This window comes from Ixodes scapularis, unplaced genomic scaffold, assembly GCF_016920785.2.
Source record: "Ixodes scapularis isolate PalLabHiFi unplaced genomic scaffold, ASM1692078v2 PGA_scaffold6__148_contigs__length_123643588, whole genome shotgun sequence".
In the NCBI taxonomy this organism is placed as follows: Eukaryota; Metazoa; Arthropoda; class Arachnida; order Ixodida; family Ixodidae; genus Ixodes; species Ixodes scapularis.
In genome coordinates, this window is record NW_024609881.1 from 64,917,174 (window position 1) to 64,945,113 (window position 27,940).

Consider the following 27,940-nt stretch of genomic DNA (forward strand, 5'->3'; position numbering starts at 1 on the left):
CACGCCCCTGCCAAGGTTGTTTAACGAGGAACTTCTCCAAACCTGCTCTGCAGTTTCCTTCCAAATTATTATATCTATAACGCCTACTAAGTATCATGCAAAGTTTGCTAAACGAAAACACTAAATTTATTTTAGGTGCCAGATGAAGAAGCAGCAGATATGCCCACGATTGCCAGCCTGAAGGATTCGATGTATCGAGAAAGGCACTCATCGCAGCCACCGGTTCCTTCATCAGCCGACACTCCGCAAGACAACTGCGCCCACAAAAAGACAAATATAGCGAAGCCCTACTTGATCGTCGACGACCGCAGAGACCCTCGTCTTGAATAGTGGCCTTCGCAACACGAGATGGCATGCAACGGCTGTCGTCAGTTCAAATTATTTTTTTGCGGACGGGACTTTTTTTGTTGTACCTTACATGTGTGACCAACTTTTAACTCTGCATGTTGTAACTGACCGAGTGCCTAGCGCAGCCATTTGCTTTTGTTTTTGGGTCGGTTAGCTCCAAATTTACGCCCGTGCGTTTGAAGGGCTAATATTTCATTCACATCTGCTGGGATTCCTTCCTCGACATTTAAAGCTTCATGACGGATTTTGAGCAGCCGGTTTTTTGTGGTCTGCGCGTCGTGTTTCCCCAAGATGCTCATCGCGGGTGCCACTTTCATTTCTGCGCAAAAAGTTTGGGCTTCCGTTCAGGGGGCTGGGCTCGAAAGCGCGTAATCAAGAAACGGCCAGCTAAGGGCGCTCATTCCTAAGCTCGTGGCATTTTCCTTTGTTTCGCCTTCTGACATCCCTCGCCCCTGGGCGTTTCTGCGTCGGGGCGTATATTGCTCGGTATTCCGGAGCTTATTGCATTACTTGATTACTTTCACGCGACTTGGATGAGGGCATTTTCCAAGTGTAACGCTGGAACCATCACGAAAACAGGGGATCCAGAACCAACCACCATATGGAAGCATGGCATCGAAAATTTAAATCCATATTTGGAGGATCGCACCCGAACCCCTTCGCGTTCAAGGATTTAATCGAGAGAGACGAGGCCCAAACAAGTGTCGTCTTGCTTCAATTGGAAACCGGGATGCCGTACGTGCGCGAGGCCGGAAGATTGAAGTACGTCTTCACAGAGGCGTCATTTCGCTTTTTTTAATTTTTAAACTATGCTAAAGCTTCTTTTGAAGTATAGGCATTGCTGAGAGCTTTAGCCGGAGAAATAAGTGTGTGAAAAAAGTTGCAGTCGATTCGTTGTAACAGTGTGTGATGTGTGAGAAATAAAACCAAGATACGTTTGTCGCAAACAGATGGTATCCCTCTAATCGAATACAGAGAAATGGTATCGAACAAGCCTGAAAGGAGGGAGGGGAGGGGGGGCGGTGCTAGTGCGTGCCTGCACACATATCTTATATCTGATGGTATGTTGGTGCCCCGAACATGGTAAGAAAGGAGGGTCGGTCTGTGTTGCGAAGAAGGGTTCCAATGTTCGGTGAGGTTAACAAAGAAACAACTTATTTCCGCCATCACCTTGCAGTATTTTCATGTCGCGATTACATAACACCTTCTATATAAATAAGAAAACGAAGACATATGTCTCAAAGTGATTGTGTCAATCAAGAGCAATTGGGGATTTATCGGTCTAAATGAAAGTTACGAAATCGCTTCTGTTCGCGCAGTCGAAGCCGTCGGTTTTATTTCGAAGTAACCTTCCTTTTTTTATTTCAATTTTGCACAATTCTAATTTTCGTCGTGACCGATGGCGCTGTCAAAACAAAACTAGCTCCATTCTAATTCGTTTTCGCAAAGGCCTGTATGTTTCATTTAGCTTATTTTACGTAGTACACTCAAATTTTATAAGCATTGGACCTTGAAACATCATTGCATCTAGAAAGTACTACTTTTCGATGATAACCAAGCGCCCTTTTCAATGGCGGTGTAATATGTGATTGAGAAAGTAATATAATATGAATATTTTTGTCTAATTCTTTATGTTTACAGACGAAAGAAGATGAGTATTTCATTGTGGAAGAAGATAATTTAGTCTCAGCGTCCGAGTCACTAAAAGCCTTTGGACAATTCACCGCAAACACCACGTTCAAAAGGCCTGCTGATTTCTACCTGATGCTCTTTGGGTAAGCAAGATCACGTAATTCCCGAGGTCTAGTTGTGCGGTTGAGGCAGAGATAGCATATCCTAGTTCCTTATGGCGATTCAATGCTCCCGAAGGATATGTGATAGATTAAGGCGGTCGTAATTTTCGGGCTTACAATAAATTACGCACTCCTTAGATCAAATATTTGACTTCCATAACTCCCCAAAACACACATTAGCTTTTATTTCAACGCAAAAGCAGTCATAGAATTTTTGTTTTACGGAAACGAGCACAGTTGCTCCTTCTACTCGTGGCTGGAAGAAGTGGCCCCATGATCTTCTATTACGGATTCAGGCAGGCAAGTGGCGAAACCTTGCAGGAGGCCAGAGGGGTATTACTACAGGGGGATTCAAGGAGAGGCTAGGCTCTTTAAATCGACCGCAAAATTCGGTTTCTTAACCGATCGCGCTACAATTTTGTGCAGCGTTGCCCACAGATGGTGCATTTCTGTTTGTAATATTTGCGAATAGCGAACCTACCTGAGGAAAAAGTAACAAAAGAAAAAGGCTTAGCTCCTCTGGAAACGCAGCGAAGCCACCGGTCTTCTCTGCGTTGTATTTACCTTACCTAGTGATGAACAAACTCGCCTGCATCGCCACTTTTGCTACCCTCGTGCGTCTGTCGGACTCGTGCCAGCAAGCTTGTGTGAATAGCATATCAATCCAAAATTGTAACATGCTCTCTTTTTTATGTGCCGCTTGATTGGACTTTACGGCAAGGCGACAAGAGACGTGTAAACAAGTTGTGTTGCCCCTCGAAACGAGGGGTAGAGGTGCATAATTTCGGTTAATGCGCGCTGCATGCTACAAGTTATTCAAGTTTTATTTCCGATAATATCAAAGTCTTTATTTATGCGAATCCTAGTGATCTCATATTGTCAGTAATAGGCTGTCGCAATCATCGCAGTTTCGGTTTTAAAATGTTCTGTCAGCAGACATTAAGAAACAATTTCCTGGAAACAATATTTCTCTTGCAAAGGTTAAGTAATGTCTTCAATTTTGTCGATTGCTTATGTATAGTAAATCTGTTTAGCGGATATCTAATATTTCTTGCGGTATCTTAATGTTCTAAATAAAAAAAAAAGCTTATGCTTTTCTTGATCCACAATCTTTTTCTCTTTCTCTACGTTTGGTTCAAAGCGATGGCCTAGAGAAAGGCGTGGTAAGGGCCGCGGGTAAATATTAAATTCAAAATCGAGTTTCTCAAATTGGCAGGGCTGGTGACGGGTAAACGCAGACGATTATATTCTCATCCGAGAACATTGCACCGATTTTACGGTTGGTAACGTCGGCGCGCCATAACCCTTCCGAAATGCAACAAAATTTTCGGAAATCGACTAATTTATTGCTTTTTGATGACGCTCAACTACGTTCTAATTAGAATGATATGTTTTTTCTTACAAACCTGAACGTTCATTCACAAGTTTTAGTTAATAATGTTACTTATCGTGACAGCTGCTCTGTTACGTCCCCATCGCCATGTAACTTACCTGCCGAGACGGCAAAAGTGTAGCCTTCACGGCTTTTCTAAAAAAAGACATGTAAAGCCTAAAAAGCACAAACTATATGTACATTTATTGTTTCACGTGATTAATGTTCATATCAGCAGGAATACGCATAATTAGTATTTTTATAATTGCATTTCAGGCGCCGCTTAGGGACACGTAACGAGAAGACTAAGAAATTATCTCGTGATCTTCATGGTAAGAGAGCGGGGTCAGAAGATGCTGCGGACCACACGTTTCTGCTGAATCTTGAGGAATTCGGAGTTTAACCAGGGATTTCTGAGAGATGTCTAACAAATAACGATTGATATACGCCATTTCTGCTAGTTAGTAACACGAATTACTGAGTGGGATTTGGAAGTTGGTAGCCGTTTTCACAGAAGATGGCCTTTGCTGCATAAAATGAACATCGCTTTAAATGAAGCAGTTGCAAAAAGTCAAGTTCAAAATGTTTTTAAACCAAGTTATGGCTACTTTATTCACAAATAAAATTTGACAAGAAGGGTTTTCGTCAGATGATGGACATAAAAATCACATTCAACGAATATCTCTTGGAAATTTCACTTGTATTCGTGGTGAGATTTTTAAAATACCAAACGGGAAAATCAACTACAAATTATGACTGTACATTTTTATTCTACGTAAAACGTTAAGGGCGCATGTGTACGTGTGTTCGCAAAAAAATCGTGATTTTCATGACAAGACAGCTACGCGTTGCCCAACACTTATTGCACTCTAACGGTACAACCCGATGCCAAAGTTTTAAAAGTCACTGTTTGCCGATTCAAAAGTTAGAAGCAATTTTTAAAATTTTACACTGGCAAGAGGAGTCCTGTTTTCGGTAGCCGACGTCACTCATTTTCGTGTGTTGCTGGACTTCGTCGACTGCTCTCGTCCTATTGTGAATTTCCTAAAACTGTTCATAACATTTGAGAATAACCTGATGCTAAAGTTCTAAAACCTTAGCATCAGGTTCGAGCACCGAGCGCTACATTTATCCAAAGACTGAGCGTTTAGTTATTCGTAATTTAGCTTTGCGCTAAAAAAGTAAATGTAGATGTTTGTTTGCATGATTGCTTTGCTTTTAACTTTCTGAAAACAAATTTTCCCTGTAAGCACACCGCACGACTTCTAGATATGACTTGTTTCCTTGGCATTTGAGAATTTCGCACAAGCGGTCACGCCTCGGCTAATTTTTAAGTTTAAGTGGATGACGTCTCATAATTCTAAATAGCTGCTTTTCCAAGAAAGGTGATTTTCATATCACAGCGTATTCTTACAGCTTGAAAAAAAACGGTATTGAATGTATTTGGTAAGCAACAGATGGATTATTATTTCCAGGTCTCGCCCTTCCAGGAATGGTGTGCGTGAAAGGCTTCAATGTAGCAATATCCGAGGAAGAACCTGCTATTTACTATAGTTTCACCATAATAGCCCACGAAATCGGGCATTTGTAAGTATCTTGTCACTACCTTTTTAAATTCATGTGCTCAGCGTATCATCCGGGAAGAGCTTTTTAGTCACCCTTAGTGAATCCCATGCCTTTTATCATCGCTACGGACAATGCGATAATTGCCGATAAGAAGCGTGACCATAATAAGACTTGCTTTGCATTTCTTAATCTGTCCTTGATTATAGTGTTGAGCATTAGATGGTTTTCTAACATGTACAATACTTTCGCAGGCTCGGGAGCACGCACGATAGAAGCGGTCCCGTGGGGCATATCCCGAATCATCCTGGTGCTCTTGACTGCAAGTACCCAGAGAAATACATTATGAACTCTGCAGTCCCTGTTAGACCACCTTTCGTGTTTTCTAATTGTAGTGAGGTGCAGATGCAATTTGTTTTCAAGTAAGTATTTGCATGAACTTTCTTAGGCACTGGTATCGTCGAACCTTTATTCTTCTTTTGACCCGTGATAATTCCTATGCTATTATTTCACCCTAATTTTGAATGTATCGTTATCCAGTATACGGGGATGTTACTTCCAATCGTAGTTACTTAAATCGTAGTTCACATAAAGGGTAGCTGAATCCACCAAACGAATGACGACAAGCGTTAACATAATACGCGCACTATATCCCTTAAGCTGTCAGCAATAGTTGAAAGAAACTTGCAGCTAACCTGACATTGGAGAAGCAACGAGGCTGCAAGTTCACAACGACAATACATAGTATTGTGGTTGTGCTGTTATTCTCGAAATAAACAAATTATGGCCATTATATCGACTTTAAACGTGACAAATAACCATTAAACTTGACAAATAATCTCTCTTTTTAGAGTCCTAGTACGTCCGTCGGTTGTTTAGTGTAAACGAACTCATTATCATAGCGGTCGTTTTAATGCTTTTATTTTCAACCTTTGTTTTTTGCGTTAATTTAATTATACTTTATCAGCAGGCGAATATAGGCATGCCATTTCATTTCACTAGCAGTATTTTAGGCGGTTCTCTCGGTAGTTCCAATTTCAACACCAGTCTGAACGTTCACGACCGCCGCTGTGACCATTTCGACAAGCAGTTGCCATAATTATGCAGTAAAACCATTCATAAAACTATTTTAGCTGCACGACAGCCTTAATTATTGTTGGATAACGTTTTCCAAGCCTTTATTTCAGTAAGCTCGTAAGAAAAGGACGTTGTTAAAAAACTAGCTCTGCCCTTAAAGCTATCTGTGTTGTCTTGTTGTCGGCCCGAAATTCGCACAGCCAGTCATAAGAGCAGCACGAGTTGTCCAAAACAAGTTGGTTTTGTTTTTTTGCCGAAAGCTGTCATACCGAGGTAACTTCTTCGTTGTCATTCATGTTGTGCTGCCGTTGCCGCGATGTGACAGGGTTTTCGGACAACATGGGAAGGGAGCAGCAAGTTGCACGAATGTTGGACAACGTGTTGTGTTGCTGTTGCCGTCGTGTTGCCTCATTGTGACACGGCCCTAGAGTTTTTGTAGCCACGCATTTTGAATAATTACTCCAATTAAAGAGGCATTAGTGTATCGGCTGCCTTACGCTAGTGGAAGGATACTTTTTTCCTTTTTCGGGTGTGTTCATTAAAAATTTTAATAAGGAAAACATCCGTTATGAAAATATTCCCTGGAGAAGACGACCAAGGGGGAAAAAAGGACAAACACATATCTCCAAACACAGTTAATTTCTCCTAGCTGTGTTGAGAGTTGTTTTTGTCCTTTGTCCTCTCTCAGGTAGCACGCCAGAGGAATGCCCAACTTGGGCAAGGGCCTGCCAAACATAAGGGCCCAACTTTGGCGCAGTTAGTTTTTTGCACCTTGACACTCATCAGTGCCAATGTACGGTGCCTAACTATAGCCTTAGTTGGGCGATCCTAAGGCATGCCAATGTTTGGCTCTTCTCTGGTACGTCAGAGGAGTGCCAAAGTTGGTGCCGTACTTGAGCCATACCTGCCATAGTAAATCCTAATCTGGGAATTCGGGGCAAGCCAAGGTTTGGCATTTCTCTGGTCCGCCAGAGGAGCGCCAAAGTTGGTGCCATACTTCAGCCATTACTGCCAGAGCAACGCCTAATTTCGGTACTTGGGATGTGCCAAAGTTTGGCTTTGCTCTGCTCCACCACAGGAGTGCCAAAGTAGTGCCATACTTGAGCCATAACTACCAGAGCAACACCCAATTTTGGTATTTTGGTCATGCCGAAGTTTGGCGTTGCTGTGGTCCGCCAGAGGAGCGCCAAAGTTGGCGCCATACTTGAGCCATAACTGCCATAGTAAATTCTAACCTGGGAATTCGGGGCATGCCAAGGTTTGGCGTTTCTCTGGTCCGCCAGAGGAGCGCCAAAGTTGGTGCCATAATTCAGCCATAACTGTCAGAGCAACGCATAATTTGGGTACTTCGGTCACGGCGAAGTTTGGCTTTTCTCTGGTACCCACAGGAGTACCGAAGTGTGCCATTCTTGAGCGATAACTAATAAAGCAAACTCAAATATCGGTATTTCGGCCTCGCCGAGTTTGGCTTTTCTCTGGTCTGGTGCACTTGTGGCAAAGTAAGTGAGAAACTTGAGCCTTAATTGCCAAAGCAACGCTAGTTTGGGCATTTCGAACATGCCGAGTTTGGCTTTTCTTTGGTGCGCCACAGTTCTGCCAAAGTAAGTGCCAGACTTGAGCCATAACTGTTGCAGTAAATCTTAATTTGGCGATTCGGGGCATGCCGAAGTTTGGCTCTTCTCTGGTTACCTACTGAAGTGCCAAATGAGTGCCAAAAGTGGCAAAGAAAGCCGAGAGGCCTGCCCAAGTTTCGAATATCTCTGGTGTGTCACACAAGTGCTCTTTCACGCGTCCCAGAAGATAATTTAATTAAATAAGCGTTGGAAACACGATGGTAAGATGTCTTCACCTCCGTTCCCAAGCAGCACGTCAATACTTTGCAGTATCGTGCCAGTGCCGGCCGATAATCGGTCCATTATCGGTCAAATGTCCAGTTTTGCACCACCGTTTGATATCCGGCAGGTATTTCCGTACAAATGATTCGCTCCGGCCTAGCGTCCGCGCAATATTGTGCGAATACCCTACGATGCGTCTGGTCCGCATTGGCCGAACGTCGTGCATGTATGTGTAGGCTGCATATCATTTGTTGCATATACAATCACATATACGGATAAACAAAATTTTTCCTTTCACTCCCAGATGTTTATTAAACCACTATCATCACACACAGTGCATTTGCGACATATTTACAAAGGCCACACTTCTCTGTAAAACGAAAAGCAAATTATAAAATAGAATTAACACTGTCCTCATGTCAAGCATAACTCATCACACACAAAACCGCGGAGATTGAGAAGAAAACAAGAATACTGAACGAAGAATGCTTTTAGTGTACTTACTAATAAAAGAGCGATATCATGTAATCCTTGATAGATGCATAATCCAACTCAGGCACCCCACAAACGCATTCGAGAAAGAAGGTTGCGCACATTCAACTGACGTCTCGTCGTCGGCGATGATCAGTTTTGTCGAAGCGTGTCCAACAAACTAATCACAAAAAATCCACGAACTCCGGCGAAACAAAATGGCTGTTACCGAAAAATTGGCATGGACGTATTCCGACCGTTTACGACGAAAAAACACGGCCGGGTCTGCAACGCACGAAAGCAACAGAACACTGAAGAGCGCAGTTCGAAAACCGGACCTACGTGGCCCGCCTATTTCTATAACTAGGCAAACGGCGAAAACAACAGCCCCAGAGATCCCATCAGCGTGACAGAGAAAGTCATGTGACAAATTTTCGTCCAAACGTTTTTGTCCTACGCGCCCTACGTAGAGAGGTCATGCCTGGTGACGCATTTCGCTCCACCCTTTTGATTTGCCTAAAGCGGCTGTCGCGCTCGCTGACAGCCACACGAAGACACAAAAGCAGTTGGGGAGGATTTGCAAAAGGCGAGGTCGAAGGGGCATCAACAACGCATAAAAGGAAAGGCCGCTTTTCCCGGTGACCTTGTCGCCTTGCCTAGTCTGTCAGCGATCGGCTTTCATTGTGGGACACAGAAAGATAATCTCCTTTCTTGAGAGCGAAATGGAAGGAGTGCTTTGTTTTGCGAGCTTGTCGCCATCCGATAGGCCTCAATTGTTCCTCCCCCGTCTCGCTCCCAGTGGATTCCCATGGCTGTTGTGCCGGCGAAATTAGGAGCGCAGCCGGGACATTTTCTCCCGTGAATGATGATCGGGTACTTAGAATCCGAAGCAGCTTTTTCGGCGTCCATTTGATGTTCTCGGAGTCGGTCGTTGAGGCATCGCCCCGTTTGCCCGATATACCTGGCCCCGCAGGACAGGGGGATCGCGTACACTTCCTCTGCTTCCTCCCCTTCCCCCAAGATTTCCCTTTCCGGTATTCCCATGGAGCGGGCGGGCTTTGAGCTTGAAGCCGAATATAAATGTTGTTAAAGATGAAAGATAGTCCTGTCTGTATCGTCCCTTTGGTGTCTCCACTTTCTAAATATTTAAAAGGTGCCGACACGCTAAAATAGTTCAAGTTCCGGGATTTCATTCTCATTCCCCAAGTGTGATGCGGGAGCCGCGCCACGGAGCCCCGGTCGTTTCCGCTCTTTGTTATCGCTAGGATTTGACAGTGCTCAATCACCATGCAAGACACGCACAGAGCTACGTTCGCTTTTGCAATGCGCCGCCTAATAATGATATCTCTTGTGGAGACGTGGAGACGCTCAATGGCAGCACTTCCTGTAAAGGCGGATTCACTCCGGGGATGTAAGCAGTCGCGCGATCCGACTAAATCGCATCGCAAAAAAAAAAAAAAAAATAGATGATCAATCTGGCGTGCGCGATGAGCGAGTCCCACGCCTTCGTTGGCGAGTCGCTTCTCAAGAACTCTCGCTCCGAACGCCGTTGATTGCCTCGGCCTGCCCCCGACAAGAGCGCATCGCAAAAAGTCGGGTCAGCAAGCGACAGCTCAAATCCCGTCGCTTTTTGCCCGCGATGGTCGCTTTTGCGATGAAGTTATCGCGCGACTAGATCGCATCGCCGGAGTGAACGCTTCTTAATGCCGAAAAAGTCTCACGGCGCGTGCCGATATTGGCCTGTGCTTACGCGCGAGTACAAGATCCGGCACAATTTTCGTTTGCAAAGCCTGGTCCAGCGGCGTCAAAACACTCAGCCAACCTTTGGACTGAAGAAATCAAGAGACACTCAAAATAAGATAAAGTTGCCAGCGGAATAAAACTTGATTTATATTTAGTTAAGATGAAGAACACCCGCGTACATCAAATCCCTCATCAGCCTAACTATAAGCCAGTAAGCCTAGTTCTGGCACTTGTTTGGCAACTCTCCCCCGTAGCTGCCAGATGACACCCGGACTATCGCATCGGGAAGCGAAGCCTAACTTTGGCACTTGTTCGGCAACTCTCCCCCGTAGCTGCCAGATGACAGCCGAACTATCGGGAAGCGAAGCCTAACTTTGGCACTTGTTTGGCGACTTTGGCCCAAAGATGCCAGAAGTCAACCTAACTACAAGGTAGTAAGCCTAAGTCTGGCACATCTGCGGCAATTTCGGCCCGAATGGGCCAGATGACAGCCGAACTATCAAAAAAAGCCTAACTTCGGCATTAGTGTGGCGATTTTGGTTCGAAAATGCCGAAGATCTGCCGAACTACAGGGAAGTAACCCTAAGTCTGGCATTTGTTAGGCGATTTAGGCCCAAAGATTCCAGATGACAGCCGAACTACTAGGCAGTGAAGCCTATGTTTAGCAAATGTTTGGCAAATTAGGGCCAAAATACCCAGACTGTTGCCAATGGAGGTCTGGTTTGGCTCTACTTTGGCTACAGACGGAAGCCAAGTTTTGGCTTAGAACTCGGTGCTGCCTGAGCTTGCTCTTTTTCTACAGCGATTATTTTCACCATTCTTTTCCAGCTCGCTTGCACCTTTGCATTAATTTCGTTATTATAATTACCTTAATACGCTGGCCATTTACCCTTCCGTATTGAAAAATCTCATTTGTATGAGAATTTTCTGCGTCCAATAAACAGATATGAATCATACAAGATATATAAGAACTACATAAAAAATATAAGAAACTTGTGAAACGTTTCCTATACACCCATTTCGGAATTTCGGCAACACTAAAAAAAAATTAGCCGGAATGGTAAAACATCTAGCAACATTGGGTGATCGCCGCCATTACGCAGGGTTCGACTCGTTCGACCGGTCGGCGCGCAACCTAGCCGCCGTAGCGTTTCGAGCTATGGCTTGTGCGGGTGTTTTTCCGATCACCTGTTGGACTGATGATCTATCGAAACTGCTACATATAAGTGACAGAGAGGTGTAGCAGTTTCACAGGAGCCGGTCAGGCACAGACCGGTGCATGGAAAGAACCTACAACTTCTTCGTCGAAGCATACGTGGTCCCCGCATCGATAAAGGCTAACTACTCACGGTCCAGGCAAGTTCTTTCTTGTTTTGTAGTGATTTTTTTTAGTAACATTCCATAATTTTAATACAGTTAATCATGGTGATCCCGCTTTTAGCGTGGCCACTCCGAACACACCCGGTACGCTGCCCCCGCCGTGAGCTTGTCGTTCGGCGACAGCCGAGAACTCGCTCGTTTCGTTTTTCGTACCCCTCCAATAAACTTACGTCCGCGTACCAGTAACTGCAAAAGAGGCCGCACGAGTCACAACCTTGAGTGTTTGAGAAATTGTAATTGCAAATCGTACAGAACAGCAGAAAATTTTGTAGGGGTGGGTGGCAGGCAGGCCATTTTAAAATCCTTCCTCGGTAACCTTTTGAAGTCTTCGAAGTTACGCGGTTTGTGGCATTCCTCACAAAGCTACAGAGTAAACTTTCCAGAACCACTGATGTATTGGGTTTATTTCACGGCGTTTGTAAACGTACCACGTTTGTTCAAACCCACTCGAAATGCGACGTTGCAAAAGAAAAAAAAAAAAAGTGTGCTGGAACTGATTTTTATTTCCACAGATAATACGCACAGCTGTTTGAAGTTTAAAACCTGTGTTTTTTTGTTTTTTTTATTTCATTCAGTGCAGGAAGTTTCTTCATCAAGGGTTCCTGCTACCGAAGCAAGAAGACGACCCATGAACAGCATACAATGTGTTCAGGAATAAAAACCGTTGAACAGAATAACAATTGTTGAACATGCTCTAAACTCTTTGGCCGCATTATCACAAATTTACAAACTGATTAGTAGCGTAACGTCCCTAAACGTCTAGCGGTACGGCCTTGGCACTCTGTTCAGCCCACCACTCCAATAGTTCCCACGATCGCAAGGCGGGTTCGAGTGATCTTCAGATTCGGTGTACACTGCATTTAGTCTGTACACCCCCTCCACCCGACGTCTGTTTTCTGGAAAACTCTTTACCGGCGTGAGTAAAGGATACGAACTTGCGGAAGAAGTAATCATGCATCTACACACCGAACAAGTACCTAAAATTGCCTCGGTTGCTGTGAAGAAGCACTGAAGGAGGGAGTCGCTCGCGCATGCGAGCCGCGCACTGAACCTCGGCCGTTCCTCTCTAGTTAAAGACGGGGCGCTACACACGGCCACACTACTACAACACATAATCGCTTGCGATGCTTCCGCTTACGGATGATAAGAGCGTTTTCTTGTCTAACCCGCGAAAGTTTTGTAAAAAACACGAGGACTCGGTTTTTCTTTTTAAACACTTTAGAACTTGTGTGACACTAACCTTTTTTCCGTCTCCGTCAACGTATCCATCCTGCATACACAAAGGTACGCAGCAGTGCGATGTCATATTGATGCGGCGCGCAGACTGGGACTCAAAGTGTAAGCAGCACAGTTGTAGGCGGTAAAATGCAGGCGGTTCTGGCGGGACCCCTGCGTGATGTGTGCCGACCTAGTTGCAGTTGCGTGCAACAGGTGGCGCTCTACTCCGAAAGGGGTCTATATGTTCTTATATATCTTATATAATTATTTTCACGGTTCTTATATGTTCTTTTTTACTGGGGTTGTTGGTGTTCGACCGGCGGCAGTTGATAAACCCGTTTGCTCTACTGACGCCTAACCCCTGGTTAGCTCAGTTGGCAGAGAGCTCCACTGGAAATAGGGAGGTTCTTGATTCGATACCAGGACCAGGCGGACCTTTTCTGTCGTACACCAGTCACCTAGCTGTGTTTGGAGAGTGGTGTTTTTTTCCTTTATCCCCGATGTTCCTCTTCTCCAGGAATAATTTAATCATTCTAGTGAAGCTCCCTTGCACCTTTGGATTAATTGCATTATTGTAAAAAACATCCGTATTTCTCCCATTGGACACACACAGATTTTGATATATTATTTTAAAACATATAACGATCGATTCTTGTTTATTCGCAGGCTACGTGGAGAGCAATGCTGGAAAACACAATCCGACTATGACTTTTTTACCGTCACCAAGGAGGTTGCGGGCCGTTTGATCACACCGGAGACGTTCTGTCGACGCATCAACCCAGAGCAATACTCATCGGCCGTGAGCATCACTCCTCTTCCCCTTTGTATACCTTTCCTCACCTGAAATTCGCTCCCCTACCTCTCGGCAATGCGCGCAGCATGCTGAACGTCTGTCCAAACAGGACACGTTTTGTGCAGCCACAGCATTTGCTGTCGCTGGAAATAAATAGTTTCCTTGTGTTCCGGCCGCTTGCGAACGTTGCTTGTTGCGAACGTTGTTTTATTGTTTTTTTTGTTTTTTTCCGCTGGGAGAAATGCTATTCACGACTTGGGTTCTTGGAGAGAGGCTTGAAGGGTGCCCCGCAGGGGGCACTTGTGAAAGCAGGTGTTTGGAGAGTGGCGTCTCCACGGACCCCAAGCCCCGCAGGGGGCGCCTGCGCCTTAGGTGCTAGGTGCTTGGTGAGTAGCGACACCACGGACCCCAGCCACATTGCTCACATTACGGACCCTGAGTAAAAAGTGGGTGAGACCCACCCACGTCTGGCTGTGCGTGGCGAGCCCGTGTCCAGGGAAAAGGGCATCCTGGTGGTTGAGCCGAGCCCGGGGTAGGTTTGGACCCTTCGGGGCCCCCCGGGCGAGGCAACACACCACTTTGGCCCCTGCTTCCTGTAGACGGGTGTCCTGGTAAGGCCCGGCCAGGATGATCCAGTCAGTCGCCTTTTCTCCTACTATCCCCTCTCTTCTTTTACTTATAAATCTCTCCCTTTTCTTCACCCCACCTTCCTTACGCCCTTTTCATCTCCTTTGGCGGCAAGGGCCAACCTTGTGTGGTAATGAATTATCTAAATTCTAACTACGCTTGGGTGTAGCACCCGGGCAAGTGCTAATGGCTCAACGGTACCAGCAAAGCCCTATTTGTTATGGGCTGTTGACCATTCCCTTTGTTGGACTCGGTGGTGGGTGGCACACCATGGGTGCTGAATTTTTTTCCCATTCGTATGGGTTCCAAAGCAAAATCTTTTCTAGATCGGCCCTTGAAAAGGGGTCGGACCGAAGAAACATCACAAAAAGCAAGCCCTACAATGCCAGTTATTACCTTTCCAAAGTTTCTGGTAATGCACTCGGAGAACGACAACCAACCACTCTCAAAGCTTTCACCTTTTTTAGTTGCAAAGACTCTAGAGAATGTGATAGGAAAAGACTTCAAAGCGAAAAAACTTCCCTCTGGCGACCTCCTTGTAGAAGTCACTACTGCGAAGCAGAGTACGGCAGTTCTGGCTCTCAACGAAGTAAGAGAATACAAAGTATCTGTGACCCCACACCCTTCACTCAACAGCACGCAGGGCGTCATCTCCGAAGATGACCTTCTCGAAATTCCCACCGACGAGATCGTTGAGGGACTTTCAGGTCAGGGTGTCGTTTCTGTGCGACGTATTACCCTCCGGCGTGATGGTGAAGAGCGACCCACAAAACATTTAGTATTAACCTTCGACTCGACTACGCTTCCTCAAACAGTCAAGGCCGGGTATCTAAACTTTAGGGTTCGGCCCTACATCCCAAATCCAAGGCGTTGCTTCCGTTGCCAACGCTTTGGACACGGAACAGCCTCTTGCAGGGGAAAGGCTACCTGTGCCAAGTGTGCAAGTACTGACCACCCCACCGATAACTGTGGTAACAACACTACTATTTGTGTCAACTGTCAGGGACCTCACCCGGCATACTCTCGCAGCTGTCCTGTGTGGAAAAGAGAGAAAGAAATTTTTTCCCTAAAAGTCAAAGACAATATTTCCTACACAGAAGCAAGAAAGCGACACTCATTTTTATCTCGAGGTTCGTTCGCCGAGGCCGCGCGCAGGGGACCTGCGCGGTCAACGGTGTCAGCAGGAACACAGACGTCGACGGACGACCTGTGTGTCCTCCCCAAGTCCCCTTCAACCTTACCTGGAGTGGTACAAGCCACTTCCCTCACTAACTAAAGGGAGGATCCTGGTCCGCCAGGATCCACCCAAGCGCAGAGGTTTTTACCCCCTGCGCCCGTTATAACCCAGCTGACTCCAGGTCGGGGAATTCCCCCTCGCACCTCTGAAGGCGCCCGGAAACTCGGTGAGCCGTCGGGGTCGCAGGCCCCAAAGGATCAGCCTACGGCAACCCCCGGTGAACCAATGGACGAGAGTGGGTCGAAGTCCGACGAGGACAGACTCCACTCAAGTTCAGAGTCCCTACTTTCGGCCTCCGGTGGTACCACCGGCAGGCCGAAAGATACAGCTAAAAAGAAAAATGCTCCCCGCGTCAAAATAGATTTTAAGGTCTAGTGAAACATATACTCTTAAGATATATATATATATATTTTTTTTCCTGTTTGTGAGATGGCAGAAACAGTTCTCCAGTGGAACTGCAGAGGCTTACTCCGTAACTATGACGACGTTTACTCTCTACTAGATCTTCATCACCCACTAGCGTTTTGCCTTCAGGAGACTCATTTGAACAATAATCATACTAACATCCTAACGCGCTTCCAGGTTTTTCGTAGGGACCGTCTCCATTCATCCCACACCTCTGGCGGTGTAGCTATAATTGTTGCAAGGTCTACCCCTTGTGTCGAGGTACCACTTAATACCACATTAGAGGCTGTGGCAGTTCGCATCTTATCTGATCGACTGATTACTGTTTGTTCTGTGTATATTCCTCCAAGCCACACCTTATCTCGCAGAGAGCTAGAATCTCTTTATGAAGAACTCCCCCAACCAGCTCTAATCCTAGGAGATTTCAATGCTCATAACCCTATGTGGGGCAGTGGACGACGTGACACACGTGGCTCGATGATTGAGTGTTTTCTTTCTTCTACTGCTTTATGCCTGTTAAACAAACTAGAGCCTACATATTTCAGCGCTCCAACTCGTTCGTTCACATCCATTGATCTGTCACTAAGTGACCCAACATTATTCCCCCTTTTTTAATGGGCTGTTGATCCCAATCCATATGGAAGCGACCATTTTCCCATAATTTTAAACCGCATGAATCCACCCGCTACACTATCCACACGAACACCCCGTTGGAAGTTCGAAGAGGCAAACTGGGGTACTTTTAGTGAGGCCACTCAGCTCGCATGCACATCATTTGACAATCTGTCTGTCAATCAAATCACCAGTCTGCTTTGTAGTCACATTCTTCATGCTGCAATGATAGCTATCCCCATGACTTCGTCTCACCTACCCCGTCGCCCTAAACCATGGTGGAATGCCGACTGTGAAAAATCAAAAAGAAAGCAAAACAGAGCCTGGGGGATTTTCAGACGTTACCCAACGCAAACTAACTTAATCAAATTTAAACAAATGAAGGCTCGTGCGAGATACATACGCCGCCATTCTAAACGTAAAAGTTTCGAAGGATATGCATCCTCAATTAACAGCACTGCCACTAGCAAAGAAGTGTGGGACAAAATTCATAAAGTCAATGGGAACTACCGTGCTTTTTCAGTACCGCTTCTTTCTGCAAATGGGCTTTGCCCCGAGAGCCTTGAACAGCAGGCAGATCTCCTTGGGGAACACTTTCAACGTGTTTCTAGTTCCGAGCACTCTTCAGCTGCTTTTCTGAAACACAAGACTCAGGCAGAGCGGCAGTCTGTTCGAACATCCGGTGGTGCTCGAGAAGCTTACAACTCGTACCTTACGCTGAGTGAGCTAGAGCGGGTGCTGCATGAAGTCAAACCTACGGCTGCCGGACCAGATGGAATTCATTATTACATGCTTACACATCTCCACCCCTCTACACTTGACATAGTCCTGTATTTGTTTAATCGCATTTGGCACGAGAGCACATATCCATCCTCATGGAGAGTGGCCACTGTTATTCCTTTGCTAAAGCCTGGAAAAGATGCATCGTGCGCGACCAGTTATCGCCCAATAGCGCTAACAAGCTGTCTTAGTAAGACTCTGGAGAGAGTGCTTAACAAACGACTGATGTATTTTTTGGAAAAAGAAAATATCCTTGACAAATACCAGTGTGGGTTTCGTTCGTCACGGTCTACAATGGATCATTTAGTTCGTCTGGAGACCACTATTCGTGAGGCTTTTGTAAATAAGCAGTACTGCCTCTCTGTTTTCTTCGACTTGGAAAAGGCGTACGACACGGCATGGCGTCATGGCATCCTGCAAGACCTGTATACTTTTGGCATTCGTGGTAGAATGCTAGCATTCGTCAAGAGCTATCTGGGGATGCGTACCTTCCGTGTTAAATTGGGCACTACTTACTCTAGAGAGTTCTGCCAGGAAAATGGCGTTCCTCAGGGAGGCGTTTTGAGTGTGACCCTTTTTATAGTTAAAATGAACTCAATAGCTCGAGCCGTTCCACCATCTGTACAGTATTCACTCTATGTTGACGACCTTCAGATATCCGTCTCATCCTGCAACCTTGCTTTGTGCGAACGTAGGGTCCAACTAGCAATTAACAATTTGCTCAAGTGGGCAGACCAGAACGGCTTCAGCTTTTCACCTGAAAAAACAGTGTCTGTTTGTTTTTCTCGCCTACGGGGAACTTCAGTGAAGCCCTCGTTGACCATGCGATCCGCTTCAATTCCAACGAAACCTGAACATAAATTCCTAGGGCTTATTTTTGACAGTAAATTGACTTTTCTTTCGCATATCAGATATCTCAAAGTGAAATGCCAAAAAGCACTAAGGATCCTTAAGGTGCTTTCCCACACCTCCTGGGGCTCTGATCGCCTCTGCCTCCTCCGAATTTACAGATCGGTGATTCGCTCGCGCCTTGATTATGGTTGTAGTGTGTATGGATCGGCAAGGCCTTCAGCCCTACGAATGCTTGACCCTATTCATCACCAGGGACTGCGGCTGTCTACAGGTGCATTTCGCACGTCGCCTATCCCCAGCCTTTACGCAGAGTCAAATGAATGGTCTCTGGAGAAGCGAAGGTTTGCTTTAGGGTTTATGTATTCGCTTAGAATTCGTTCGGTTCCCTTGCACACTTCCCGAGATGCTGTTGAAGAAATGAGATATAAACATACTTTTGACAGCAAGCCCACTGTAATACCACCTTTTAGTATGAGAAATGCATCCAAAGCAGATTCAATTGGACTGAGTAGTACAATGCCCGTCACTCCTGTTCCACAAACTATAGCTCCGTGGGACCACTGCCTCATTTCCTGTGACCTTTCACTAACAAAAATTAAACAGAAAGAAACTCCACCAGAATACATAAAACAGGAATTTTTTGAGCTTCAGAGTAGATATTCTGGACACAACTCATACTACACGGATGGTACTAAAACAGAATCGTTTGTTGGATGTGCTATGGTCGGCCCCTCTGTTCGCTGTGTAAAACGGATTGCGTGTACAGCCACTATTTTAACAGCAGAGTTATGCGGTCTCCGTCTTGCAGTTGATCACATTGTAAAAACAAAGAGCAAGCAGTCGGTCGTGTACACTGATTCACTGAGTTCTCTGCGCTCACTCTTATCATTAAAGACTTCGAAAAACCCAATAATCATGGAGCTACAGAATAAAATTATTGATGCTTCAAAAAGGAATATTAGAATAATTTTATGTTGGGTTCCTAGCCATGTTGATATACCCGGAAATGAAGAAGCGGACCTTGCTGCAAGTTCGGCTGGTGAGCAAGAAGTGGACCTGCATGACATCCCATACAAAGACTATAGCACACTTTTAAAGCATTGTATTAGAAGGAAGTGGCAGCAAGAATGGGATGAAGAAGTTAATAACAAGCTCCATTCTGTAAAACCATTGATCAGTGAGTGGGAGAGTGCTCGGCACCGTGAACGTTTCTATGAGGTTGTCTTGTGTCGACTGAGGATAGGTCATACACACCTTACTCATGGCCACCTCCTGCGCAGGGAAGAGGCCCCAGAGTGTGAGAACTGTTTTAGTCCTCTAACAGTTTGATACATTTTACTTGAATGCCCAGCGTATGACCAAGAACGTCGAAAACATTTTTCTCAATTATATAACGAGCATACGCCTTTACACCTTAGTATTCTACTTGGCAACGACCCACTTGTACCACACAGTTGTGTTTTTAACTTTTTGAGAGCTATCGGTCTTTTACACCGGCTATAATTTTATATTCAACTTCATCTCCATCACTATTTACAAGTCATATACATAGTTTTAATCCACCACAGCTACTAAAGCTCTTTCTCCGCTGAAACCTTCTCTGCAATAGTCTGTATCTGGCGCATCATAGCCTAAGATGCTTTTGCGCCATAAAACCCTAATCAATCAATCAATCAGCTTGAAGGGTGCTCATCACGTGGATCAGAAGTCACACGCTCTGCTGGCTGTCGTCAGGACCCCAATGTTGTTGGCAATCGCCAATCATCCGAAAACAAAGGAGAGAAGACGACGATAGTGGGAATGCGAGGAGGAAAGGCGTGCTGTTTGTATGCTTGATGCCCTCACTGAAAACGCAGCGCACGCAGCAAACTTCACGCTTTTTAGAAGCGTGCACACTCCTTTCTTTTTTTTTTTTGCCGCGTACGGGCGTTTTTTTTCTGTTTTTTGTTGGGGGGGGGGGGGCCTTTTGAGTCGTGCCCTAAAAACACGTCTCCAATAAGAAAAGTTAACTTTCAAGTAATGCCGATTATGTCTCTGCTGTGTCATGAAGGCTCGCATAGAGCGCAGGCTTGCATAGAGCGACGTTCTTTATGGTTGGAGAAGTACAATCTCGATTTTTGGTCTTTGTAAGAAAGAAAAAAGACTTGTTTAAAATTTGTTTATTCACATTACCTCAAATGCCTCTTAGGTATTGCATATATAGGGACTAGACCGTTGGAAATGAAACCTAGACATAAACGGACGTGAAATCGCTAAACATATATCGAAAATAGAACCTACTGCACGACACATTATCTTCTATAAAAAATAATACAAGTACCACTAATGTTTGATGTTTCCACCCAGTAAGGAATCTTACAGGCCCATAGACATAAAATGTGTCAACACCTCTGTATTCGCTGACCATCTGTCCCAATTGAAAACGCCATCGCTTTTGGAGACCCTTAGACATTTGCTGTAGCATCTGTGGATATGTGCACATATGTTCTACACAATTTGAGGTCTAAATTAATACTGAAAACGTAATCAAACATTTGTCCCACAGCAAATATTGGAAGTTAACTGCCTTTCTTGCTACAAATATTTTCAGAGTATGGAGAACTGCGTCATAACGTGCCGTAATAATGTGCCCACCAAAAACGGTTACTACCAAATAAAGGAAAAAACCCACTTTGCTCCATTTGGCTACCCATGCGGAAATAATGGAGAGGTAGGACATCCCAAAATACTTTTCTTCTCTTAGTTTCTAAGCAGCTTGGGGAGCATGGGTGTTTCTGATGAGTGCAAAGAAGGTAACATGTCAGTTAGGGGAGCTAGAGCACCAACAATTTAAGAAACGCATTAAGTGCCGGGTACTGAACATCTTATCATTGCTCGGTAGCCCATAAGATCTCGGCATCAGTTTATAAGAACGTCGAAGAGCCGATCACGCTCTCAGAATCGAGGCCATAATGGTCCACACCCTGCGACCTTTCAACTGACAGCGACTCTATGTGTGCTTCAAGAACGGCTTACCAGTATATCATCTCCTAGCGAACACTACGTAGAGAATTAGTGTTATATATATTTTTAGTTAGCTCGACTCTTTAGAGGGGCAAGTAATGTCCGGCACCAATGAATCTTCAGTTGTATACAGAGCCTGTTCTTTTAGGCTTTCTGATTTTGTTTTCAGAAAGGCAGTGATTGCTGCATTAATACAGTCTGCCATCTTTAATGGTGAGAAAATATAATGTCGCCCCCAGCGACACCTATTGGGACTAGATGCCAACTACCATGCTTGACGTAATACATTTTTCGTAAATAAACCCGGTTTAGCTGTGATGGTGCTTCTTAACTTTTCGTACCAGGTACACCTGTGTCACCTAGGGTGGATAGATTGGACAAAAAAAGCTGAACTTCTCTTTGTTGCACCATCAGAGGAAGATAAGCTACCCTACTCTTGATGCTTAGAGGTTTCCTTTTCCCCACTCTCCTCTTCTCTGGAGTTCCCTTTGCTATTGTGGAAAGAGTGAAGGAGTTCGTGAGCGAAGCTTATTGTGCAATTTTTAAAATCTACTTTTCTCCGAACCAGTTTTTAAAATAGAATTTAGGCCTTTTTTTAGTAAAGGGGAATGAGGCGAGTTCACCAAAAAGATGTTTTTTTTTTTTTAATTTGTGGTAAAAATCGGACAGTTGAAACTCGGCATCGAATGTAACGAGATAACTAAGCCTGTCACGGTTTTGCAATACAAGTGGTACATCGATTTTTTTTTCTTTTTTTAGGACTGAGATACAAATTCATATTTCCCATGTAGCTTGAAAGAAGGATACAGACACTCAAAAGGTTCTCTAAGATTCTATCGGGATACCTGTGTACCGCGACACTGCCCAGTTCTGTCTATCTCCGATTTCACATTGAACCGAGAGGATCGCCAGCAAGAGCAGTCTTTCGAACACCGTAGAAGATAAAAAAGACAGCAGATTTATCAAGCGCCGCTCACCCGTTTCAAGCATTCTTTGTCTGATGTTAATTACCAACCACTCTTTGACGTGAAGCTCAAATTAATTGAAACTGTGCTATCTGATGACTCGTTCAAAGCAACCAAATCCATTCGGCACGCACACCCATTGTAACCGGGCGGGAAACAAATAAGGAGAGTTCGTCACAAATTGCAAACAGCTCAAACCTACGTAAACTTGATACTGACGCATGAGGCGCTTTTCCTATGTCAGTATATAGTGCGAATACGCGTGTGTTTGTTTTGTCTTAAGTTGTTCGCACATGTATACACAAATGTACTACAACTATACGTATTCAGACATAGCTTCTTGCTAACCTTGTCAGATTTTCGCTTAATGCTTATTTTTAACGTATAATATGCTCCGAAAACCGAAACCAGAGAAGAGTAATTGAGAGATCCTACTTTAAAACTTCTGCGTGGTGCTTAGAATCGCGTACAAAGCATAAATTGACGGCTGGCTAACATTTCTCGGTGTTTCCCCATGACGAATTTGAGAAACCTGATATAAAAAATGTTCCCTCTTTTTCAGCGGTGCTGGTTCGGAAACTGCACAAATATTGACAGCGAGGTTTCTTAAACAGTTACAAGGAGGAAAACTGCGGCCTCAAATATCCACGCCTCTGAAGAAGTATAAATAAAAGCGTTTCTTTTTGCCTTTCGCATTGAGTGTTATATGAGAAACTAATCACAATAAATATATGTATTTACAGCATCTTTGTTACAATAAAATGCCTATTAGAACTTTTTATGAACTTCATTTAACGATAGCTGCAAAAGTAACACGAAAACCGAAATACAAAGACTTGACCTCATGGGTCGTTTTGCTTTAATTTTACTAGAATGTAAAAGATTCTTCGCGGCAGTCATTAGTCTCGGTTTTGATATCTGCCCTGCTACAAATCGATGAAGAGCGTGAGCACTGTAGCAACTTGTATCAGATCAATCGAGGCCAATCAATTTTATTTCTGAATTGCCACACAATACACAACAGCCTGCACATATAAAGCCTTTGTTTCGGATGCGCAGGATAGCTTTCTGGTTATCGCGTATCCTCTCGCACGTGTCAGCATATTTCGTCGCTATTGCAACCCAACGTCTTCATCACGTGACAGAAATATAAAGTGAGCAAGAAGTAAATCAAAAGAAATGATGTCTCATTTGAAGGAGTCCTGGGTAAATTTAAGATACTATGTTAGTTCTAGGAAATAAAACCGGTTTTACTTTTTGCACAATAAAACTACGTATCTCAGAAATTGAGATCTTCGTTAATAAAGCGAATTCGAACGCATTCAAACGCCGCTGTGTGTAGGAACATTCTTTTTTGTCGACACCGTTTATTGCCAATCGCGTTGTGAGCGGCGCTATCCCATTACGAAGATCACTAATCGTTGCGTGTTGCTGTGGCGCACCAAGTGAGACATAACACTGTGAGAGACTGAACGCAGAGTTCAAAAAGCTTTGCTAACCCAAGACATGACACAATTGTGGTCCTGCTCGAGGAGGCTCGGCGTGAAAGAAATGCAGTCTGGGGCTCGCGAAGGGACGTGTTCTGATGTTTCAGCACACTACAGGCGCAAAAGGGTCACGGATGAAAAGCTGCATGGATGTGCAGGAAAGATCGCGGCGTGCGAGAGGAGGTCTGACAGAAGATTTTTGACATGAACTCGCGAAAGTACAGGAAACTCCAGGTGTCAGCCTAGAACCGTTTCTGCAGATACCTTCACGCCTGGAACCAAGAATTGCGCGAAAAACGGGACAAAACACAATCATTCCCCTTTTTTGTTTTTCTCAACAAAAAACAAAAACAACAACAACACGATCTTATGTTGATACCAAACTAAACGCTTTTCAAGTTACAAGCCTCTCGGCTCTTCAGTCTTTTCCCTCTGCGCGCCCGTGGACTGAAATATTATGTTATTTTTGTAGTAAAAATTAGTTCTATCAAAACAAAAAAATTTCGTTGCTACTAAATAAAACAAAAATGACACGAAATATTTTAAAGAACTTACAATCGAAAAAGAGGAGGAGCGGACTACGCTCATTTCGGTCAATCACCGTACGAGCCTCAATTGATGTCATGGTCCACCCATAAGCTGGATTTTGTCGCTGTCTAGGGCGCCAATCTTCTGGGTCTCGGTGTGATTGTTGCTGGTTCTGTTAAATTAATTTGTGTGACGCGAATCAACAACCCGAGTCCAACCTGGTTCTTTCACAGGGAGCGGCATTCCGCTCCCCATTTATTGGTACTATGAAACACAACGCTACAAAACACCCAATCTCAAGTGCAAATAATTCCGGCATTATACAAATATTTGCAAACGCACGTTAAGCCCCAAGCTAAACACAAAGAGGGACCCCAGGCCTGGTGTCCCGCGATTACCCTAGATCCGGTCGCCCTATACTTGTTTGGGCTCGGTAGCGCCCGAAGCTCTAAGAGACATTTCGCCCCCTGTCTACCGAGTATATCTCGATCGATGGCGAGAAGCCTTCTCCTCGCCCGCCGGATGGATGGATGGATGATTACGGCTGAGCCCTTTGGATCGGGCGGTAGCTTACGCCACCTAGCCATTTTGTTTTACCATTTAAGCAGCTTTCTCTCCTAGCCACTCGGTAGCGTTCGAAGTTCCAAGAGACTCTTCGACCCGTGTCTACCGGGTATAGAGCGATCGATGTCCGTCTCGCCCGCCAATGGGCGCCTGCAGCGCCATCCAGTGGCTAGGAGAGAAAGCGGCTCGTCGGGAGCCGAATTCGAGATCCCGATCGACGCCGCGGCGACACGACCATGTGATCATATCTGAGGCGAGGCAACTGCATATCTGCCTCGCGGCTGAGACGGCAGAGTGGTTTGATGGACGTCCCCGTGAATGCACGGTGCGCCATACAACGTAACACAATGATCATTTGAAGAATTTGGGTATAGCACGAGCGAAGCCATCTGTGAGAAGTTATTTCTGTGGCACCGACGAACCTGTATCCGCGGGCTTTATGTTTACATGTTAATCACGTCAGCAGACTCCTTTTTGCAATTGGAACTCCATCCAACCCAAGTTTTGAATATGCCTTTTGCATTTTGGACTTAGTAGTGCTTTTGCGGTTTCACTTAAGGGATAGGTAAGAAGAATGCTTATTTTGAGTGCCGTACCTAACACCTGGTGGCACGAGGACTCCCCTGTCCCGACGCTCACCAAAAGTCACAGGCAGGGAGATACTGCGATGTTCTTGATGCTAGGATTTCCTCCCCCATGAACAAATGAAACTTAAGTACTTGGCAGAGATACATTACAATGGCTAGCATATTCTTTTGGATCAGCACATATATCCTTTTATTTTTATACTTTGTACTTGTACTCACAAAAAGAACTGCTCCTTTACTGCTACAGCCATAGTCACTCACGAGGACAAGGCAATATAGGCCTTGAAATGACAGGTACCTAATTAAGTTAAATGATTAAACATGTTTATAGAACCCTTGTCCGCCCCAAACGTGAGATATTTCTGTCGACTATTAGCATTCAAATGTAAGACTACAAAAAAAAACTACTACTGCAATGGAAATTTTTCCTAACCTCACGCTCAACCAGTGTCGACTGGGAATAAAACTCCAGTTCATGCACTCACTGGGCATGAGGGTAGAGTGTACCAGCAGTGGGCAGGTGTCTGCATCGAAAGAGTTAAGTTGGCGCATTAAGAGGGTAACTGATAAAAATTAGTGCTACTTACAGAAAAATCACTAACGGTGGCACACAGTATCGATTTTACTGACTAAAGGTTACTCAATCATTATATTCAGCTACCTAATCAAACTAAATATTCTTTCCGGCTTGCTTTTTAGGAAAATCTCTAAATACCGTAAACCACTAAATTTTCGGGAGGACCTAATTTTCGTGAATTTCCCGAATCGCTTACAATTCGCGCAAAATACGTTCCGCGAAACATTCGCGCAATTCGTGAACGCTACGCAAGCTATACTCGATTCGCGAAAATTAGAACCTGGGAATAATTTTAAGATTTCTGCTTTGGCCCAATTCGTGAAAACTTGAGCCCACGAAAACAAAGTCGTGTACATTATTCAATAACTGTTGCTATTATTGAACAACTGCTAAAGAAAGCAATGGAAAGCTAACATTCGATTTTGCCTTCTCTCTCCAGTTGCACAAATCTATGGCTTGCAGGCATAGCTACATAATGAGCAAACAGTCTAAAAACAGGGTATGTCTTATGCAGTGCTTAAAGTCTCCCGTAAGTTGAGGGGGGTGCCTACAAAAAGGTGGTGGTAAGAGGAGCCAGGGTGTTCTGACGAGATGTAGTACATGAAGAAGAAATAAAACCCACTATTCATTCTGTCGACACTTTATTTGCAAACCCTCAAATTTCTAATTCATGTCACATCCGTAAAAAACAAGCTATTTTATTGCGATATATAATTTTGATTTGCCAAATGCTGGGGCTTCGAAGAAAGATCTCAGACTACCCGTTAAAATAAGTGGGGAGTCTGAGACCCCCTGAGACCGCCCAGACTTTAAGCTCTGGACTCGTATGTATATATTTTATCGCGCTGCAGAGCAACAGCCGGAAGGAGGTTTAACGCAACCATTTTTCACAACCATTTTTTTGCGATCAGTTGAGAACAAGTTCGAGCATGAACTTGTCCTTGCCGCAGGCTTAACGTTTTATTGCTGCCCATGGAGAATTTCAAATAAATTTATAAATAAAAACAAGAAAGACCAACCTTCATTAAAAATCTGTAAGTTTGGCAAAGATAAATGATCTTGACGAAGATATGCGGGATACTGTTTCCCAGCGTCTATTCGTCTGCTTAACAAATTTTGAGGCAAATTGGCGACAATGAAGAGAAAACACCTGAATACCAGGGAAAGACAGACGACGCATACCTACAACAGAAAATTTTAGAACTAACGACAACGGGCAGGGAACTCTGGTGATGCTCTCGAAGGGATTTCTGCAATGGGCCTGCGCAGATCACAGAACAAGATCCACTCTGGTTGCATAAGGTTCTTCATACCATAGTGCACGAGAAGGCGCTTCAATTGGATGTAAGGTGCCTTTAATTTCTCTGCAAAACGGAGAGTGTAATAGCAATTATGCATCCATTAGGCGATACTATCATGAATGCGCTGACATTTAAATGCATCACTAGATCAACAAATTGTTATCTGTGGCGGGCAACACAAAAACCGGAAGCATTATTCCAATACCATCTCAGCTTAAACGGGGGACCGGGGGGTTACAACGATTTCCGGTCTTCAATCAAAAACTTGTGTAAGTTGCCCTCAGAGACTTCTGAAGTAAAAAAAAAAAATGATTTCGCCTGCGTCTTCTAGTTGTTGCGTAAAAAAAAAAAGAAAAAAAAAAAGATGACTATTGACATTTTTGCACCCCTTAACTCACAGTCTTCAGCAACGTTACAAGAACACTCATTTGGGAAACTCGCCGTCGAAACTTGGGCCTCTGGCGTCCACCGAGACCGAGCTAAATGCGACAATAGCGCCACTCTTTCTCATTTGTCTGCACTGTGGCCATCTTGAGCTTTTAGAGAGCATCTCTTTGCGTAAAAACAAACGGAAAAGACTTTTTGTATGAAATTTATTGGAGTTTAGTACCAAATGATGGGCGCGTGATGTTTTTAAAATCTTTAGGTTGCAGGGTTTTGCGGCACAATTAATATTGTTTTTATACATCCATGCCTCACCGGTGCTTTCAGGTAGCGCGTCCCGACCTAGGTGCATTTTAACTTCGGTACTAAGTCGCGAGGCGTCCGCTGGGGAGACGGGGGTGGCACCCCTGAAACCTCTTCCGCTGTATCTGCTTCGGC

At 44.6% G+C, this 27,940-nt stretch overlaps 1 protein-coding gene across 1 annotated transcript in view; it reads left to right on the forward strand.

Moving 5' to 3' along the window:
• The window catches only part of LOC120841416 (venom metalloproteinase antarease-like TtrivMP_A), a 34,093-nt gene extending 11,400 nt beyond the window's left edge, over positions 1 to 22,693 (forward strand). The window contains exons 8-14 of the mRNA XM_042294612.1: positions 1,990 to 2,123; positions 3,790 to 3,845; positions 4,989 to 5,100; positions 5,331 to 5,498; positions 13,467 to 13,599; positions 20,697 to 20,816; positions 22,637 to 22,693. Of these exons, the coding sequence (XP_042150546.1) occupies positions 1,990 to 2,123; positions 3,790 to 3,845; positions 4,989 to 5,100; positions 5,331 to 5,498; positions 13,467 to 13,599; positions 20,697 to 20,816; positions 22,637 to 22,684 (771 nt within the window). The 3' untranslated portion in view covers positions 22,685 to 22,693. The remainder of the gene's footprint in view (positions 1 to 1,989; positions 2,124 to 3,789; positions 3,846 to 4,988; positions 5,101 to 5,330; positions 5,499 to 13,466; positions 13,600 to 20,696; positions 20,817 to 22,636) is intronic.
• The last annotated feature ends 5,247 nt before the right edge of the window (positions 22,694 to 27,940 follow it).